Source organism: Macaca nemestrina, chromosome 3 (assembly GCF_043159975.1).
Source record: "Macaca nemestrina isolate mMacNem1 chromosome 3, mMacNem.hap1, whole genome shotgun sequence".
Taxonomy (NCBI): Eukaryota; Metazoa; Chordata; class Mammalia; order Primates; family Cercopithecidae; genus Macaca; species Macaca nemestrina.
The window spans coordinates 187834338-187851968 of NC_092127.1; the positions used below are offsets into that span (position 1 = coordinate 187834338).

At 42.7% G+C, this 17631-nt stretch overlaps 1 protein-coding gene across 1 annotated transcript; it reads right to left on the minus strand.

The window, feature by feature from the left end:
• Window positions 1-605: 605 nt before the first annotated feature.
• Window positions 606-13669, minus strand: LOC105465855 (transmembrane protein 128). Its single transcript, XM_011714498.3, has 5 exons — window positions 13255-13669; window positions 11125-11266; window positions 5329-5487; window positions 2834-2942; window positions 606-1320 (listed from the first exon to the last, which is right to left on the minus strand). Exons 1-4 carry the CDS (start codon window positions 13349-13351, stop codon window positions 2843-2845), a joined length of 498 nt encoding a protein of 165 aa, XP_011712800.1. The 5' UTR covers window positions 13352-13669; the 3' UTR covers window positions 606-1320; window positions 2834-2842.
• Between the last annotated feature and the right edge of the window lie 3962 nt (window positions 13670-17631).

Consider the following 17631-nt stretch of genomic DNA (forward strand, 5'->3'; position numbering starts at 1 on the left):
ATTACCATTTATTGAGTGGACACCTACTGTGTGTCAGGCACTGTAATTGGTGTTTCACAAACATTATTACTATTACCCACAACCCACAAGAAGACAGATATTATTCCCACTTCACAGCTGAAAAAAGACTACAGGCTGACTACTACTTCTCTGAAATGCTTGGGACCACAACTGTTTTAGATTTTGGAATATTTGCATTATATTCCAAAACCTGAAATGCTCCAATGAGCATTTCCTTTGAGTGTCATGTCAGCAATCAAAAAGTTTCAGATTTTGAAATTAGGGATACTAAATCTATACTGCTGAAGGTCTTGCAGCTAGTAAATGGCAGGGTATGATCTGAACCAGACACACACACAAGTGGTGATTAAGTCAGGTCATTATTAGAAGTCACCTTACAGAGAAAACAATCAACATGAGGTACCTTCTGTCACAATGCTTATGCTGTTTAGATTAAATGCAGACATATTGCATTTGAAAGTGCAAATACTGTCTTTATAAAGTCTTTGAAGAACAGAGCCCTTGTTATTTATATAGTTAATTCAAAGTGCTAATAGCTAAAAACCAGAAGTTATTCCAAAGTTTGCATGAACAAAACTCACAAGAAAGTTATAAAAATATTTTATTTAAATGGTACAGAAAAAAATATGTATACTTAAAAATGATTAAAACTTCACATTAGGAAATGCTAAAAACCCAGTAATTTACACAATGATAAAATCTAAAGTGATGGGAAAACGTAAAATACTTTCATTTGGTCCTGTACCTAACAAAACTATCATAAATATGAGATTATGGTAATTACTAAAGCTGGTTAAACGCACATGGCAACATAATTCCTTTATACACATCCAGTCATTTTATATAAGGAACTGCTATCCCTTAAATGGAAGAGTGAACTATTTGTTTAAAATATTAAGAGTGCATTATGCACCTATAATGAAACCACCTTCTCCAAATATTCAAATGGATTCGCATTGCAAAATAGTATTCCTATATCACTGACTTCTGAAAATTTTAATAATTTAAGAATATGCAAGTGAAATATAATTTATTCTGATTTCAACAACAGTTATACAAAGTCACAATTTTTCCCAGGAAACCATTCACTTCATAGTTGCAAAAACACACTGTAGCTTTTCTGTGAGGGTCCGCCATACTTTCAGCCAGCTGGATGTTTAACCATTCACTTCCAATTTACATGTCCAGCCAGGCACGGTGGTGTGGGCCTGTAGTCCCAACTCCTTTGAAGGCTGAGGCAGGAGGATCACTTGATCCCAGGAGTTCAAAGCCAGCCTGGAAACACAGAAGACCCTGTCTCTTAAAAAAAAAAAAAAAAAAGTATATGTCCTTAAATCTGAAAGAAAACCAGTATTTATGTACCAAGGAAAACCTTCTATCTTAAGCTATTGCATTTAACACTAAAAAGCATAGTTCACTCTGTGATCTACAACACTGAGTCTCCATTACCAATTATAAATCCATGTCAGAGTAAGAGCTCCCAAACATCTGTAAAAACTCAAAATTGAAGAGCCAAAGAAGGGGCTGAGAACATGAGGAGCGAGATGGCTGACAGGGTCAGGTGAGGAAATGTTCTGAGATGTGCAGGATTCCTCCAGGCCCAGAGCCGCTTGTGGCACCACAAGTGTATAGGAATGAAGGGCCTCCAGTGAGGGCTTCCAGTGATCCCAAGACACAGCGGGTGCATGAAGGAGGCTGCAGACATTGGAACGGGCATGGAGGTGCTAGCAACTATTTTCAGACTGCTAACAATGAGACTATGTCCATTTCTTCTGTACATGGTTACCACTGACCTTCCTTTAAATCCCATAGAGAGAGCATGCTGTTGGCAGAAATGTCAGTTTTTCATTAACATCTTGAAAATTTAGTGTATTAACTTTCATTTCCATAGGCCTCAGTTTCCACACCTGTCAACTGCTGTATAAAGCAGATTTTCTGCAAGTTCTGATGTAAGTGACCTGACAGGAGGCACTCTGTCCTTTTCACTATGCCCCTAGGCATCTGGAGTGAGCATTCTCAATATACACTTATTTAATAACAGAGTTATCCGACACTCAGAAAACAGCCTCCACTGTGTAAGGCAGCAGATCTCAGGATGGGGTTATCTGCGGGGAGGCAGAAATTCTATGCATAACACCAAACCAAAGCTGATTGTGTCCTCCAACACATTTTTCTGAGGAAGTCAGGACAGTTAGAAGATGGCAGATTTTTTTTTCCCAATTGGGTAAAATTGTCCATTCTTCCTGTATTCCCATTTCTTAAGAATGATCTAGCCAACAGTCATTGAATGTAAGTTGACCGAAATTAATATGATCTCAACATAAAATGGTCTAATGTGTGAATTTAACTATATTGGAAGGTGCAAGTCCTGTCTTTATGAGGTCTTTGAAAGGCAGTGTACCTTTTCTAAAAAGTAGTAACTTAGAACCAACTTTTTCAAAAGAAGGAGTCTTAGTCCCCCATCCCCACCAGCCTGGGCAACACAGGGAGACTCTGTTTCTACAAAACATTTTTTTAAAAATTAGCCAAGCATGGTAGCACATGTTTGTAATACCAGCTACTTGGGAAGCTGAGGTGGGAGGATTGCTTGAGCCCCCAGGTGGTCAAGGCTGCAGTGAGCTGTGATCATGCCACTATCCTCCAGCCTGGACAACAGAGTAAGACCCTGTCTACAAAGAAAAAAAAAAAGAGTCTCAATCCCTTCTATTTCAGAGGTCAATGGATGGATAATTCTAGTGTGGACAACAAAATTGTCATAAAAGACGTTTTTCAAACGAGTTCATTTTTAGAAAAACCATTCCAGATATCTTACCTTCAAAAATCATCCAAGGAGTGTGATAAACATTACAACCCCCATAAACTGGGTAAACAACAACAACGGAGTGAAAAATGACCACACATGCCATAGAGCAATGTTGAAGCTGAAAAAACAACAAATACACAGTTGACGACTCTGATATGCATCAATATATTTTACTCTAGAATCTAGATTTAAAGAATTCAATGTGGAAAAGTTCATCCAGTCAGCAACTATCTCTATGTATCATAATTCTCTTACGTGACTTAGCCAATGCTGAAAAGGAAAACTCTAGATATACTTACACAATTATCACAATTTCTTCAAGAAGGCCCTGGAACTGAAACCACTAAAGGTCTCCTAATAGGACTTGACATGGCTTAATAGAAACTGAAGTCTCTTAGTTTCTGCACCTGAACAAGAATTTAAATGGCTACAGCTTGTTTTTATGAAATCACACACTAAATTATCACAGTAAAAAATATCAAAGTATTTTCTCTTAAAAACAGAATGAAAACAGTTATCATTTATAAGCTGCTATTATATCTTTCATTGAGAAAAACACTATTCCTGTCATCAAAGTAAAATTAAAAACTTTCTAAGTATAAATGATTTTTAATAACTGAAATTTCTAAGAACAGAATACTATATTCAAATAAGTTCAGATAGTTATTGGTTTTAATATATAATATTTTGATAAGTGTGAGTATTAAATAACTATAATCACACTGTCTACAAAGTAATGTTTCTGGAGATGGCCTTAGCCTTATGGGAAAAAGTAAAACAACATATCTGCCGCCACATCACTAAAAAAGTTAACAATAACCGTATCACACTGTCAAACAACTTTGAACTTCAACTACAGAAAGTGAGTCATAGAAAGAATATATTTAAACTGAATATGTATAAAGGTATGTGGTTCTTCCAAAATAAAAATTCAATTAGGCTGAGGTGGTCATGGTGCACGCCTGTAATCCCAGCACTCTGGGAGGCAGACACAAGCAGATGGCTTGAGGCCAGGAGTTTGAGACGAGCCTGAGCTGCATGGCGAAACCCTATCTCTACAAAAAATACAAAAAAGAGCCAGGTGTGGAGGTATGTGCCTGTGGTCCCAACTACTCAGGAGGCTGAGTGAGGTAAGAGGATCACTTAAGCCTGCGAAGTCAAGGCTGCAGTGAGCTGTGATCACACCACTGCACTCTGGCCTGGGTGACAGAGTGAGACCCTGTCTCCCTCCAAAAAAAAAAAAGTCAATTGATATAAAGAAAGAAAAAACTAAAGAGCTACACACAACATAGGAAAACTAGTTTTCTTTCTGGTTGGATCATAGGATGTATTTCCTTTGTGTTTTTCTGTAATTTACAGATTTTTTTTCCTCAGTGAGCAAGTCTTACTTTTATAAACAAACCCAAAAAAACCCTGTACTTTTCATTGAGTACTTAATTAACTTATGAAGAAGGTTATTCATTGTGGCATTGTTTGAGTATAAATATAATTAAGTCCAACAGCAGAAGACAGGTTACATAAATCATGATATGTCCATGCTGTGAAAGCTATGCAACTGCTTAAAAGAATGAGAAACATCTATAAGTACCATTATGGAAGAATCCCAAACTATAAGAATCCATTGAAAAATAAAAGGAAAAAAAAGATGAACAACCACTTTGGAAAGCAGTTTGGCATGATTTACTGAAGTCAAAGGTATGTACACCCAACAATTTTACCCCTTGGGGTACATATATATATATACACACACACAAATACACACACACCAACTTCAGCTGGTGCTACAAGAGCCTTATACAAGAATGCTCTTTATAGCATCCTTTATAGTAACCCCAAATTGAAAAAAATCTAAACACAATCAACAATGGAAAAGAGAAACTGGGATTCAATTAAACAATGGAATGCAAAAGGGCAATGAAGATGAGTCACTGTTCCGGGCGACGATATGAAAGAATTGCACATAATGCTGCACACAGCCAGCTCAATGTGAAGGAATACACCCTGTACCAATCCCTTTCTATAAAGTTCAAAAGCGTAGATGAAACAAAAATAGAATACCTAATGAAGCAAAGCAAGTAGTTACCATGAAGGTCAAGGCAGTATTTACCTGTGGCAGGAGGGAAGGTGTAGGAACTATGAGGGAGAATGAAGGGGGTTCCCAGTGTGCTGGCTCGATTTACACCAATACTCACTTCATAAGAATTCATTCACTAATTCATTCATTTTAGTTTTTTCCACTTTTCTATATGTATTGTATGTCAGATACATTTAAAAAGCAAAATGCAAAATATGTACAGAATGTCACCATCTGTGCTTTAAATAACTAGATCCATAAACAGAAGGAGAAAGAGATACTAATGAAAAGGGAACCAGAGAGCATGAATGACCAGGAGACTACTTTTCTGTTATACCGTTTTTCTTTCAAAGTTTGGACCAAGTATATCACTATCTGATCAAAAAAAATTTGTTGTTCATTCCTGTTAGTCATTTCAAAGTTAACTTACCAAATTCCTGCTGCAATAAAGGAGGCAGTGGTAATAGGTATCAAGGCTGGATACCTGACATCATATTCTCGAATTCCACAATACCATTCCAGGTAGACTATGCAGTAAAACGCAATTGATAAGCTGACGAGCAACAAGGCACTGCCACAGACAAACCAGCTGTGGAGATAAAAACAGTAAGAGGGCTGACAGCACTTAATGAATCATCGGGTATCTTAAAAGTTTTCATTAACAGCTTAAAAATCTACTTCTAAGAGGCCGGGCACAGTGGCTCACTCCTGTAATCCCAGCACTTTGGGAGGCCGAGGCTGCTGGATCACCTGAGATCAGGAGTTCAAGACCAGTCTGGCCAACACGGTGAAACCCCGTCTCTACTAAAAATAAAAAATTAGTCAGGTGTGGTGGCACATGCCTATAGTCCCAGCTACTCGGGAGGCTGAGGCAGGAGAATCAATTGAACCCGGGAGGCGGAGGTTGCAGTGAGCCGAGGTCACGTCACTGCGCTCCAGCCCAGGCGACAGAGTGAGACTCTGTCTTAAAAAAAAAAAAAAAAAAAAAAAAAAAAAATCTACTTCTAAGAATATCAAGTGGTGCAGAAAAAGCCATACTTAAACAATCCAGACTTTCAGAAAGTCTCTATCTATGGAAGATGGGGGTCAGAAAAAGAGACACACAACTCAGGAAAGAATGAAAAGACAGACCTGAAATACATGCATTTACATATACACTCTCATCAGCCAACCAACCAAGGGAAAAGTCTGATCACAACAATGCATTTTCTTTAAAAATACAAGGAAGAGGCTGGGCACAGTGGCTCACGCCTGTAATCCCAATACTTTGGGAGGCCGAGGCAGGCGGATCACCTGAGGTCAGGAGTTCAAGACCAGCCTGACCAACATGGAGAAACCCCATCTCTACTAAAAATACAAAATTAGCCAAGCATGGTGGCAGGTGCCTGTAATCCCAGTTTCTTGGGAGGATGAGGCAGGAGAATCGCTTGAACCCAGAAGGCAGAGGCTGCAGCGAGCTGAGATGGCGCCACTGCACTCCAGCCTGGAGTGCTTGGGCAACAAGAGTGAAACTCTGTCTCCATAAAAAAAATAAAATAAAATAAAATAAAATAAAAAATAAAATAAAATAAAATAAAACAAAAATACAAGGAAGATAGTGGCTTTCTGGTTGTTTCTGAAGTTTTGAGTGTGACAGGATTAAAGAAGTTTATCACTGGGAAACTTCATTCCTCCAAGTTAAGTGGACTTTATAATTCAAATTTTCTCTCATAAAAGATTCCTAAATGAAATTCTCCCATTTTCAAAATATCTTCTACCCACCACCTCACCCTCAATGCCAATGCCTTTTGACTCCCTTCCAAGTCTGCCTGTGATCTGATTCAGCCAGTGTGAGGCAACCTGGACAACCCCTTCCCTCCACCCCAGCTGGACTTGGGGACTGAGGTCCCTTTCCCATTCTCCCAACTCAATCCAATATCCCATCATCATCTGCTTCACTATGGGAAAAGCCTGACAGTCCACGTGGAAGAGAGAGGGAGAACGGATGGCTACAACTGTTAAGTTACAAAGGCACAAAGTGAGCTTCCAATAATGCAAGGTTCCAGATTCCATGAAGGCTTTTTATGACGATGCAATTCTGAGATTCGGAGTCATGAGAGGCAGCAGAGTGAAGGGGTGAAGAGCACAGCCTCTGAAATCTGTCTATATGGGTTTGAATCTTAACTTGAGTAAGACTAGTTTTGTGACCCTAGGCAAATTACCTAACCTCCGTGTGTTTCAGAAATATTGACAGTACTTAACTCAGAATAGCTGTAAGAATTAAATCAAGTAGTCAGCAAAGTGCTCCTCACAGCTCACCCTCAATCATAATCATTATTATTCCACTCATGTTATTTTTATTTTCATTTATTTATTTTTGAGACAGAGTCTCGCTCTGTTGCCCAGGCTGGAGTGCAGTGCCGCAATCTCAGCTCACTGCAACCTCTGCCTCCCGGGTTCACCAATTCTCCCGTCTCAGCCTCCCGAGTAGCTGGAATTACAGGCGCCGGCCACCACACCCAGCTCATTTTTGTATTTTTAGTAGAGATGGGGTTTCACCATGTCCATGTTGGCCAGGCTGGTCTCGAACTCCTGACCTCAAGTGATCCACCTGTCTCAGCCTCCCAAAGTGCTGGGATTACAGGCATCAGCCACCATGCCCGGCCATCACTCAAGTTATATCTATGAGGAAAAAATGTCCATGTTCATCTTTAGGAGTCTTCAAAGACCTCTCTTCTGCTAGAGTGTGCAGTCTCACTGTGGGGAGTATTGCCCCCAAAGTGAAGAAAAAAATCTGGCTCTAATTGTATGTATAAAGCACAGATATGCATGCAGTATATAAGTGAATATATAGTTTATCTAACTCCACATTCCACAGGGATGATTAGAAAAAAGATGTCTAAAAAGACTCCTTAGGGGTGATAACAAAAGGCTGAAAAGCACATACTGGTAAAGGATATAAGAAATTTTTTTTTTTTTTTTTGAGACAGAGTCTCGCTGTTGTCACCCAGGCTGGAGTACAATGGCACGATCTCGGCTCACTGCAACCTCCACCTCCCGTTTTCAAGCGATTCTCCTGCCTCAGCCTCCTGAGTAGCTGAGATTACAGGTGCACACCACCATGCCAAGCTAACTTTTGTATTTTTAGTAGAGACGGGGTTTCACCATGTTGGCCAGGATGGTCTTGAACTCCTGATCTCAGCTGATCCACCCACCTCGGCCTCCCAAAGTGCTGGGATTACAGGCGTGAGCCACCGTGCCCGGCCTAAGAAAAATTTTTAAACTGCCTGAACAAAATATAATACTATCAGTCAGTGGTCCTCGGCTCTGGCTTTATATCATAATCACCTTGCACCTTTCTAAGAGAAACTACCTAGTCCGCAGTTTCCAAAATTCTGGGCCCGAGCATCTGGGATTTTAATTTTGCTTTCTGCTTTTAAGTCCACAGTTGATTTTGACGCACACAAGCAGAGTTTTTTAAACTGTGATTTCTATAGCATCACAGTGTTTTTCAGTTTTTAATACGGCCCTGCTCTCCTATCTTTGAACAATATAAAGAACCTTAAGGCCTCAAGCTTCTAAACCTAGGCTACAGCCAGGGGAAAAAGAAATCACCTCAGGTGTCAGAGGAACAAGCCATTTTAGCCATTTTCCAAAAGCAGAACTCAGCCAGCACTGTCTTTTGTGCCGCCCTCTCATTTCATGGCTGCTCAATACCCTCCAACACCCCTTAATGAGTCCTTCCCAAGAAAACAATGCGACTCAAAATCCTCAGCCTTTGAGAATGCATTTATGCCTTTTTCTCTCTAAGATGACACCTTGTTGAGGACAGATTTATGACTTCTACTTTTTTTTTCCAACCCCCACAGCCCTGGTCCCATTGTCTGCGTCCTGGCTTTGCCACACAGCAGCTGTGTGGTCCTGGGCACTCCACTTCACTGCAGTTGCCCCCAAACATCTTATGTGTGATCATTTCTTACTCTGCCATTTATTTAAACTACCAGAAATACCCAATAAAAGGACACAAATAGAGAAGTTATCTCACATCTCCTAAAACCTCAAAAAGATCTCAGTCCTGAAGCTGACCTGGACTAGGTACCCCTCCTAGACGCTCCCATAATACCTTGCGCCTACATTTACAGAGCACACATGAGGCCTGGTCACTTGTCTGCTGCAGCCTAAAGTGAGCTGTTGGAGAGTTAGAAATGCACCTTCCATGTGTTTGGCACCCACAGCCAAACACGTCTCAGGTTCCGTAAAGTCTCTGATGAAGGAAAGAGCAGCTGCTGTTGGTGGTGATTAAAGTATCCCTCCCCTCCAGGCAGGTGCAGTGGCTCCCACCTGTAATCCCAGTACTTTAGGATGTCAAGGTGGGAGGATCACTTGAGCCCAATAGTTTGAGACCAGCCTAGACAACATGAAGAGACCTCGTCTCTATAAAAAATAAACCAAATTAGCCAGGCATGGTAGTGTGCGCCTATAATCCTAGCTACTTGGGAGGTTGAGGTGGGAGGATCACTTGAGCCTAGGAAGTCAAGGCAGTAAGCCATGATCACACCACTGGAGGGTGACAGTGCAGCAAGACCCTGTCTCAAAATAAAAATAAAGTATCCATCTCTCTTTTCCCAGCCCACATTCTAAGACAGATGACTGAGTCAAGCTGATGAAGATTAAATGTCTGTTATACTGATGCAGCGGTGGGAAGAATATGGCTTTGGTGAGTGGTGACAAAGCACTTCCTAATACCGGGTCTCTGAGACCCAGAAACAGGCAGGCTTACCCACTGGGTTCCAGGTCAAAATGAAAACCTAGAGACCTTTTCCTGTGAGGGCTGCCCCCGTGAAATGACACCATGGGAAGGCAGACCAGACTCTGCACTTCCTACAGGCAGCTGACGTGCAGGAGAAGGTGCTGAGCTACCTTTGTCCAATTCTTCATCACACACTCAATCAGTCACGCCACCTCCCAAAAAGGAGTGAGTGACAGGGAAGGGCAGAAGATGGGAGTGTTTAGGGAAAGTTTCTCCCCTAGAAAGTAGAGGACAGTTTAAATAAACTCCCCTCTGCCTACTTTCCCAAGGGCTTGTTCCATGTGGCTCGACAGTCTCCCCTGCCAGAAATCACTGCTCCTCCTGAAGGCCCTTGAGGAGAAATCATGTGTCCTGCTGTGATACCAGGGGACCACAGTCCTGTCTGCATCTTCCTAACCCCACTGGTACTTCCAAATTACTACTCTTGACCCTAAGCACACCAGCCCTCCCAATGCCAGCTCTGCTGCTCACCAACATACCTCTCCTTTCCGTTTATTATCTGAGGGTCTCCACATCACTCTCCAATGTGCAGTAAGGACCCTAGGATATGATTCCAACCCTCTCCTCCATGTCAGCTCTGCAGACTATACTGAAGGGATCTCAGCCCCTGCGAATGAGGAACTATTGTACATCTGGCCTGGCCACAAAGCTCGCACTCCTCCCACTGCTGACCTTCACCTGCACTCCAACGCAGTCACACCCCGTAGTTACCTTGTCAGCTGTAAGTACCCTCTGAAACCAACCTTGAGACCCGGTTCTCACTGGCCACAGTTCTCAAGCCTTCCTCCCAGTACTCTTGTACTTGGTCTTCATGAAGACCTTCAGTCAGTCTTTCTCCCTCCTTTTTTCCCCAAATGGATTAGGTCCTTCTTAAATTTCTTACCTTCGTCATCCTACAATATATTTATTTGCACAAAAATAACTTCCAGTTCTCTTCCACTCTACTGTGTATGCCCAGAGCACACACCCTCCCATTGGTTTTATTTTTTCCATCTTTATTGAAGTATAATGGACAAATTAAAATTTTATATATTCAAGATGTACAATGTGATGACCTGATATATATATATATACACACACATTGTGAAATGATTACCACAATCAAGTTAATCATCACACTCATCACCTCAGTTACCACTGGTCAGGGAACAGGGGAGGACACAAGACCTACTCTTAGAAAATTTCAAGTATACAATACAGCATTATTAACTATAGTCACCATACTGTATGTACATTAGATCCCCAGACCTTATTCATCTTACAACTGAAAATATGTACCCTTTGATCCCCATCTCATATTCATCTTCGTATCACCAGCACCTCCAACACAGGGCCTGGCACAGAGTAGGTGCTTACTGTTTGAAGAATTCAACTAACAAAATATAACATGAAAAATCAGACATGCGTTTAATTTATGAAGCAATAAAGTTTTCTTACCTGCTAGTGTGGAAGTTTTCTTTAAGAGTTTTAAAGAAGTCAACATAATAGGTCACAACAATGGATGCCAAAATCCAGAATCCAGAATGGATATTAAGTCTTGGAAGAGGTTTCTCCTTTTTCTGAACAGCTGTGGAGGTTTCTGCAAATAAGGGAGATTTCAACTTATTAAGTTACCATAATTTTGCGAGGAAAAATTACACTTAATTTAAGCCAAATAAAATAATTTCCTAGAGCTAGGAACCAGAGTCTCTCCCATGATAAATTCTTCTGTAAAACCCTTGACCATCCTGGCTAACACAGTGAAACCCCGTCTCTACTAAAAAATACAAAAAACTAGCCCGGAGAGGTGGCGGGCGCCTGTAGTCCCAGCTACTCAGGAGGCTGAGGCAGGAGAATGGCATAAACCCAGGAGGCGGAGCTTGCAGTGAGCTGAGATCTGGCCACTGCACTCCAGCCTGGGCAACAGAGCGAGACTCTGTCTCAAAAAACAAAAAAACAAAAAAAACCCTTGAGATAGGTTTATATTTACAAAAAATAATAAGAGCCCACTAACAAATACAGTCAATTTATTTCCTCTAAATATATTTTGAAATCAAATATACATTTTCATCGTCTTTCAGAAATAACAATGCCACCTGGAAATGTAAGAATTTTAATATGTTTCACATTTCTTCTAGGAAAGGAGTTAGTCCTGTTGATTAGGAAAAATGCCAAAGGCAAATGGTAGCGCATGAACTGGACTTGTGGTCTTTCAAGAATACTTTTATAACTAAATTCTATTTTTTTTTTTTTTTTGAGTCAGAGTCTCCCTCTGTCGCCCAGGCTGGAATGGAATGGTTACATCTCAGCTCACTGCAACCACCGCCTGCCGGGTTCAAGCAATTCTCCTGCCTCAGCCTCCAGAGTAGCTGGGATTACAGGCGCCTGCCACCACGCCCGGCTAATTTTTGTATTTTTAGTAGAGACCGGGTTTCTCCATGTTGGCCAGGCTGGTCTCTTTGGCCAGGCTGGTCTCGAATTCCTGACCTCGTGATCAGGCTGCCTCGGCCTCTCAAAGTGCTGGGATTACAGGCGTGAGCCACCATGCCCAGCCTATAACTAAATCATTACTTTAAACACAGCTCAAAAGTGGAAACGGCACACCAGAGCTCTAGTTCCAGCACAGCCCTGTCTAGACAGGTGATGGACAAGTCATTTTTCCTGTCTGGAACGCAATCCGAAAGAAAGGGTGGATGGGGTTGGGTCAGATGGATGATTTCTAGAAAGTTTTCCGAGGATTCTGACATGCCCTCTATGTTCACGTGAGAATGAATGGTCCACATATGAGGTTTTGGGCCTTTAGATGACCATCGGAAACCCTACGAAGCATGTTCATAATATTCTGGAATATCCTCAAAATGTATACATCATCATGCCTGGGCATCAGGTAATTCATGTTTATTTTGAAAAGGTAATAAATGGACACGGTTTTAAAACATATGGGTTACAAATATCCAAAATGAGGTATCTGACTCCCATCCTTAACCTCAGATCTAATCCCCAGAAGCAACCACCACTTACAATTTCTACTGAATTCTTCCATTATTCTATGCACCTACAGGTGAACATACATCACAGGTTACCTGTTTTGTACCCAAATGGCGGCATACCATAGTGTTCCGCACTTCCCTTTGAAAATCATCCCCATTGGTACATACAAGTCGACCTGGCGTGTCATGTATACACATATCCAAATTTACTTAACCAGCCTTCTGCTGACAGGCAAGACAAGTATTTCTAGTGATTCGCTATTGCAAGCAATGCAGAGGTGAAACACTGTGCACATCATTGTACACTGCGATACAGGCATGTTTCCGGTAAATTCTTAAGACTTAGAACCGGTGGGTATTTTTAATTTTAACCGATATTTCCAAACAGGTGTCAAATCAGCTCTCCAGAGAATTCTGAAGCGCAGCTGAGATGACGATGCACAGCACTACGCGATTCTAAGGATCTTCCCTGACATCAAATATTCGACTTGCAAAACCGAAACTCGGTCCCTTCAGACTGGGCCGGGGCCGCCGGAGGCCGGCCATTTTCCAGCGCCTCGCCTCTGAGAACCTCGGGGCGGCTTGGTGCGCGCCTCACCCGGCCTGGCGTTACTCTCGCGGTCCAGCTGGGCCTCGGCGTCCGGCAAGAGAAGGAATCGCCGACGGAGCTGTTCCCGGGCCCGTGAAGAGTCCATCTTGGTACCGCCCCAAAACGCGACGGAAGTGACGTCAGGTAGAGCGCTTCCGGCGTCGGCTCCGGAGTTGGGTCTCCTGGCGTTTGGATTGGAGACTGTGTTCTCTTCGCGGTTTTAGTTAACGAGCAGCTAGGATTGAGTCGGCCTGAAGGGTTTCGCTCTCACGTCGGCAGGTGCGATTTGAATTTTAAAACACTGAGCTTTCCGGGTCGAAAGGTTCCCAAGTTTATTCCGACCTATGGAAGCCCAGAATGACCAGGATTACCGCTGCCGCAGGATGCGTCCAGGTCCGGGATGCGAGACCGTGAGACGCTGCGCTTCCGAAGCCCTCGCAGACTCCCGGGTGCCAGAGCAGGAGAGATACCCTCTGTCCGGGCCTCTATCCTCAGCCCCCAGTTTCTTTCCTACTTTTGCTTTTCAGGAGTCGCCCAGCAAGATTTGAAAGGAGGAGAAAGGCCTGCTGGACAGGATGCTAGAGCCTGGCAGTGACCACTTGAGGACCCCTGGGCATTAAATAAACTTCTTGGGGCCCGTTTCGTTATTACACTTGGCTCTAGATTTGTTGTGCGTTTCAGTGAGAAGCACCTGTATGTGGTTCACGTGAGCCTTCTCCTCGCCACTTGTGAAAAATCCTCCCAGCCTGAAGCGAGGGAACTAAATTACTTTCCCAGCAAACTGCCGTTTTCCACACTACTCACGCCCACGAACTGTGTGTTACGAGGTCACAACTTTTTCTCCGTCAGTAATCCCGCGTATTACTCTCCCAACCCTTTCCCACCGAGTCATGTGCTGAGAAATGGTGGGCTTAACCACGCAAACGTTTGCTGAGCACCTACTATTTGCTAGAAGCTGTTAGGCACCATGCCAGCAGTGGAGATAAAGATGAGTAAGACATGGCCTTGCACGTGAGGAGCTCCTGGTCCAAAGAAAACCACAGAGGTGTACTACAAGGTAACTCTGTATTTATAAATTTGTGAAAGCACTTTATCAGTATAGCCAACATTTTCTGAGCGGCTGCATGTGATAAAGTGGTGAGGACAGAAGTAAGAATCTAGTAGAGGAAGCAGCTTCAATACAGTACCATAATAGAAACACTGTACATGGGGCATAATAGAAGCACTGTACATGTAAAGGGCAGTTTATTCTGCTGGAGTGTGGGAGAGCAGGGAGAGTGATTTCAGGTGGATTGAATACAGGGGTGGAGAGCCAGTGAGCTACATAGGAAGTAAAATTTGAATTAGTAGGCACTGTTTAATATCTACTATGTGTTGGGGTGTTTGTAAAAGGAAAGTAATAAATACTCAAGAAAAGAGTGCCAGCTGGGCACGGTGGCTCACGCCTGTAATCCCAACACTTTGGCAGGCCAAGGCGGGTGATTCACGAGGTCAGGCGTTCGAGACCAGCCTGGCCAACATGGTGAAACTCTGTCTCTACTAAAAATACAAAAATTAGCCAGGCGTGGTGGCCAGCACCTGTAATCCCAGCTACTCTGGAGGCTGAGGCAGGAGAATCGCTTGAACCTGGGAGAAGGAGGTTGCAGTGATTGCGCCACTGCACTCTAGCTTGGGCAACAGAGCGAGACTCCATCTCAAAAAAAAAAAAAGAGAGAGAGAGAGAAGTACCAAATCTCTACTGATTTATCATTTCTTCAGCCTTTCTTCACCCTTCGGAGCACAGGATTTAACAGCTGGGTGGATCATATGGCCTTTCTAAACAATACCTCCTTTTTTTTCTGTTTTTTTTTTTTTCTTTCAAGACTCCTAAAGAACTGGATTTGTTTCTTCAAAGCCAACTAAAGTCTTTGCCCTCCCTTCTTCTCTCGTACAGGGTTAGAAGCCTTGTTAACAGGAAGTGAATTTGTCCCATCAAATACAATCTTCTGTTGATTGTCTCCTCGAAAAAGGGTCAGTGCAGGGCCTCCCTGGTAACTGAATACTCCCAAGAGCATCGCCGCTATCCCAGGTTCCCATACATGGTATGTTCAGGTCAGATCAGGTTTCTCCTTTTGTGGTTTCGGGGCCTTTGAATTTGGATCTGAAATCCTTCCAGAGTTTTTTTCTCTGCAATTTTAAATGGCACTACTTGCACACCATATTGATACTTAAAAGCAGGTTGGAAAAATTCCAGTATTTAATGACCACATCTTCATTTCTGAGGTCCATTAAAGAAGCCCTTTGGGCATGTGCGGTGGCTCACGCCTGTAATCCCAGCACTTTGGGAGGCCGAGGCGGGTGGATCACCTGAGGTCAGGAGTTTGAGACCAGCCTGGCCAACATGGTGAAACACCCTATCTCTACTAAAAAAATAATAATAAATAAATAAATTAGCTGGGCGTGGCAGCAAGCGCCTGTAATCCCAGCTGCCTGGGAGGCTGAGGCAGGAGAATGGCTTGAACCCAGGAGGTGGAGGCTGCAGTGAGCCACAACTGCCCATTTCACTCCAGCCTGGGCAGCAAGAGTGAAACTCTCTCTCAAAAAAATAAAAAAGAAAAAAAAGAAAGAAAAAGAATAGAAACCCTTCAATGTGTGTACTGTGGCACCCTAATTATAAATAGATATGTGATACCAGATTTGCTACCAATTAAGACGTTTTCATTTTCAATGTGGGTTACTTGTGGGAAACAATGAATTTCATTGTGACCTTTGCTGGCCTCCCCTTAGCAACATAGTGAAATCCAAGGTGTTTATAGACTGTTGAATCCTGCCTCCATCACTGTGGGTCCTTGGGCAAGTTATTTTATTGTTCTGAGTATCAGTTTTGCTCATCTGTGAAACATCAGGTATTGGAGTGAAGATACATGTTTATCGTTTAGCTTAGTGCCTGGCATATATAGTTTGCCTCCAAACATCAGTAGTTACTATTCACTACTCCTTTATTTGGCCTGCCGGGCTGTCAAGATCTGGCGCCTGTTCACCCCTTGATCAGTATTCCCTTGTCCCTGGGTTCCAGCTACTCTTTGTTCATGTCTCTCTTCCGAGAATTACCAAGCTTTATTGCTCTTTTCCTTTTGCCTGTGTTTCCCTCAGTTGATTGGGAGAACCAACCATGTCTTAGTATGCCCCAGTGCCCTGCAAACACCGAGCACATAGCAGGTCCTTGAGCACAGCTAACTTGTCTTCAATATGGACATACACATGTCTGCCTACAACCCTTCCTCTGAGAAGCCACTACTGCTTTCTATAGTGGTCCTGCTCAGTTTCCAGAGACTGACCCTGTCCTAGGGGAGGGTACAAGACCCAAAACAGACCTCTTATAGTCCAGGTCTTAGACTGGGAAGATGTTCACGGTTGCTTTGATATGGTGCGCTGTGAGGTCAGTTTGGGCTTGGGGGCTGCTGTTCTGGAAACAGGGGAGCCCACGTGGGAAGATAGTGCTGAGAGGCAAGCTAAGAGGTCTTGGTAGCATTGCACCGCCTCCCGGATCTAGCTAAGCCTTAGTTAACCCTGTTAAGGAACTGAGCTCTGGAGCTAGCTGCCTGCCTGGCTGTCATTGCCGGTCCTGTCATTACTGACTCTTCCAACCTTGAGCAAGCGTCTTATCCACTCTTTGCCTTAGTTTCCTCACTTGCAAAATGGGGTTAAGAATAATATCCACCTCATAGGATTGGGTAAAGATTAAAAGTATTAATACATGCAGAGTCCTTAGAGCAGCCCATAGAAAACTCTCAATAAATCTTAACTGTTATTATCCATTGCTGAGACTTTACAGATGGTTAAATTTTCCTTTTTTTTTTTCAAATTAACTTTAATTTCAGTTGTTTTCTGTTACTTGCAACTCTGAGGCCAGACCAGTACCACCCTGTTCTCTCATTGTGCCATGTAGCTGCCCCCTTGGTCCCCAGGTATTCTATGAGCACCTCCAGGAATGAGAATACAGGTAAAGCTCTTAGAAAGCACCTGGCATGTGGGAAGTGCTCAGTAAATGTTAATGTTAATATCTATCATTTGGGATACTGTTCTTCATTCCAAGAAGAAAGCTAGTTTTAGAAAGGTCTTCCATTCATTGTATAAAAACAATAAAAATGTGTGTCTCTTTCTACAGAGCTGTGATTATTCCCCTGGTAAAAGCTATAGCACTGGAATCACTAGATCAAAAGATGCAAACATTTTAAAGACTTTTTTTTTTTTTTTTTTGACAGAGTCTTCCTCTGTTGCCAGGCTGGAGTGCAGTGGCACGATCTCGGCTCATTGCAACCTCTGCCCCCCAGGTTCAAGCAATTCTCCTGCCTCAGCCTCCGGAGTAGCTGAGACTACAGGTGCATGTCACCATGCCCAGCTAAT

Bases quoted from the DNA above. Each gene is read 5' to 3' on its own strand.
- LOC105465855 (XM_011714498.3), bottom strand. From the start codon at position 13,351: ATGGACTCTTCACGGGCCCGGGAACAGCTCCGTCGGCGATTCCTTCTC. The intron at 11,267-13,254 runs GTGAGGCGCGCA...CCTTATTTGCAG, and splicing joins CGAGAGTAACGCCAGGCCGG to AAACCTCCACAGCTGTTCAG. The intron at 5,488-11,124 runs GTAAGAAAACTT...TTATCTCCACAG, and splicing joins GAAAACTTCCACACTAGCAG to CTGGTTTGTCTGTGGCAGTG.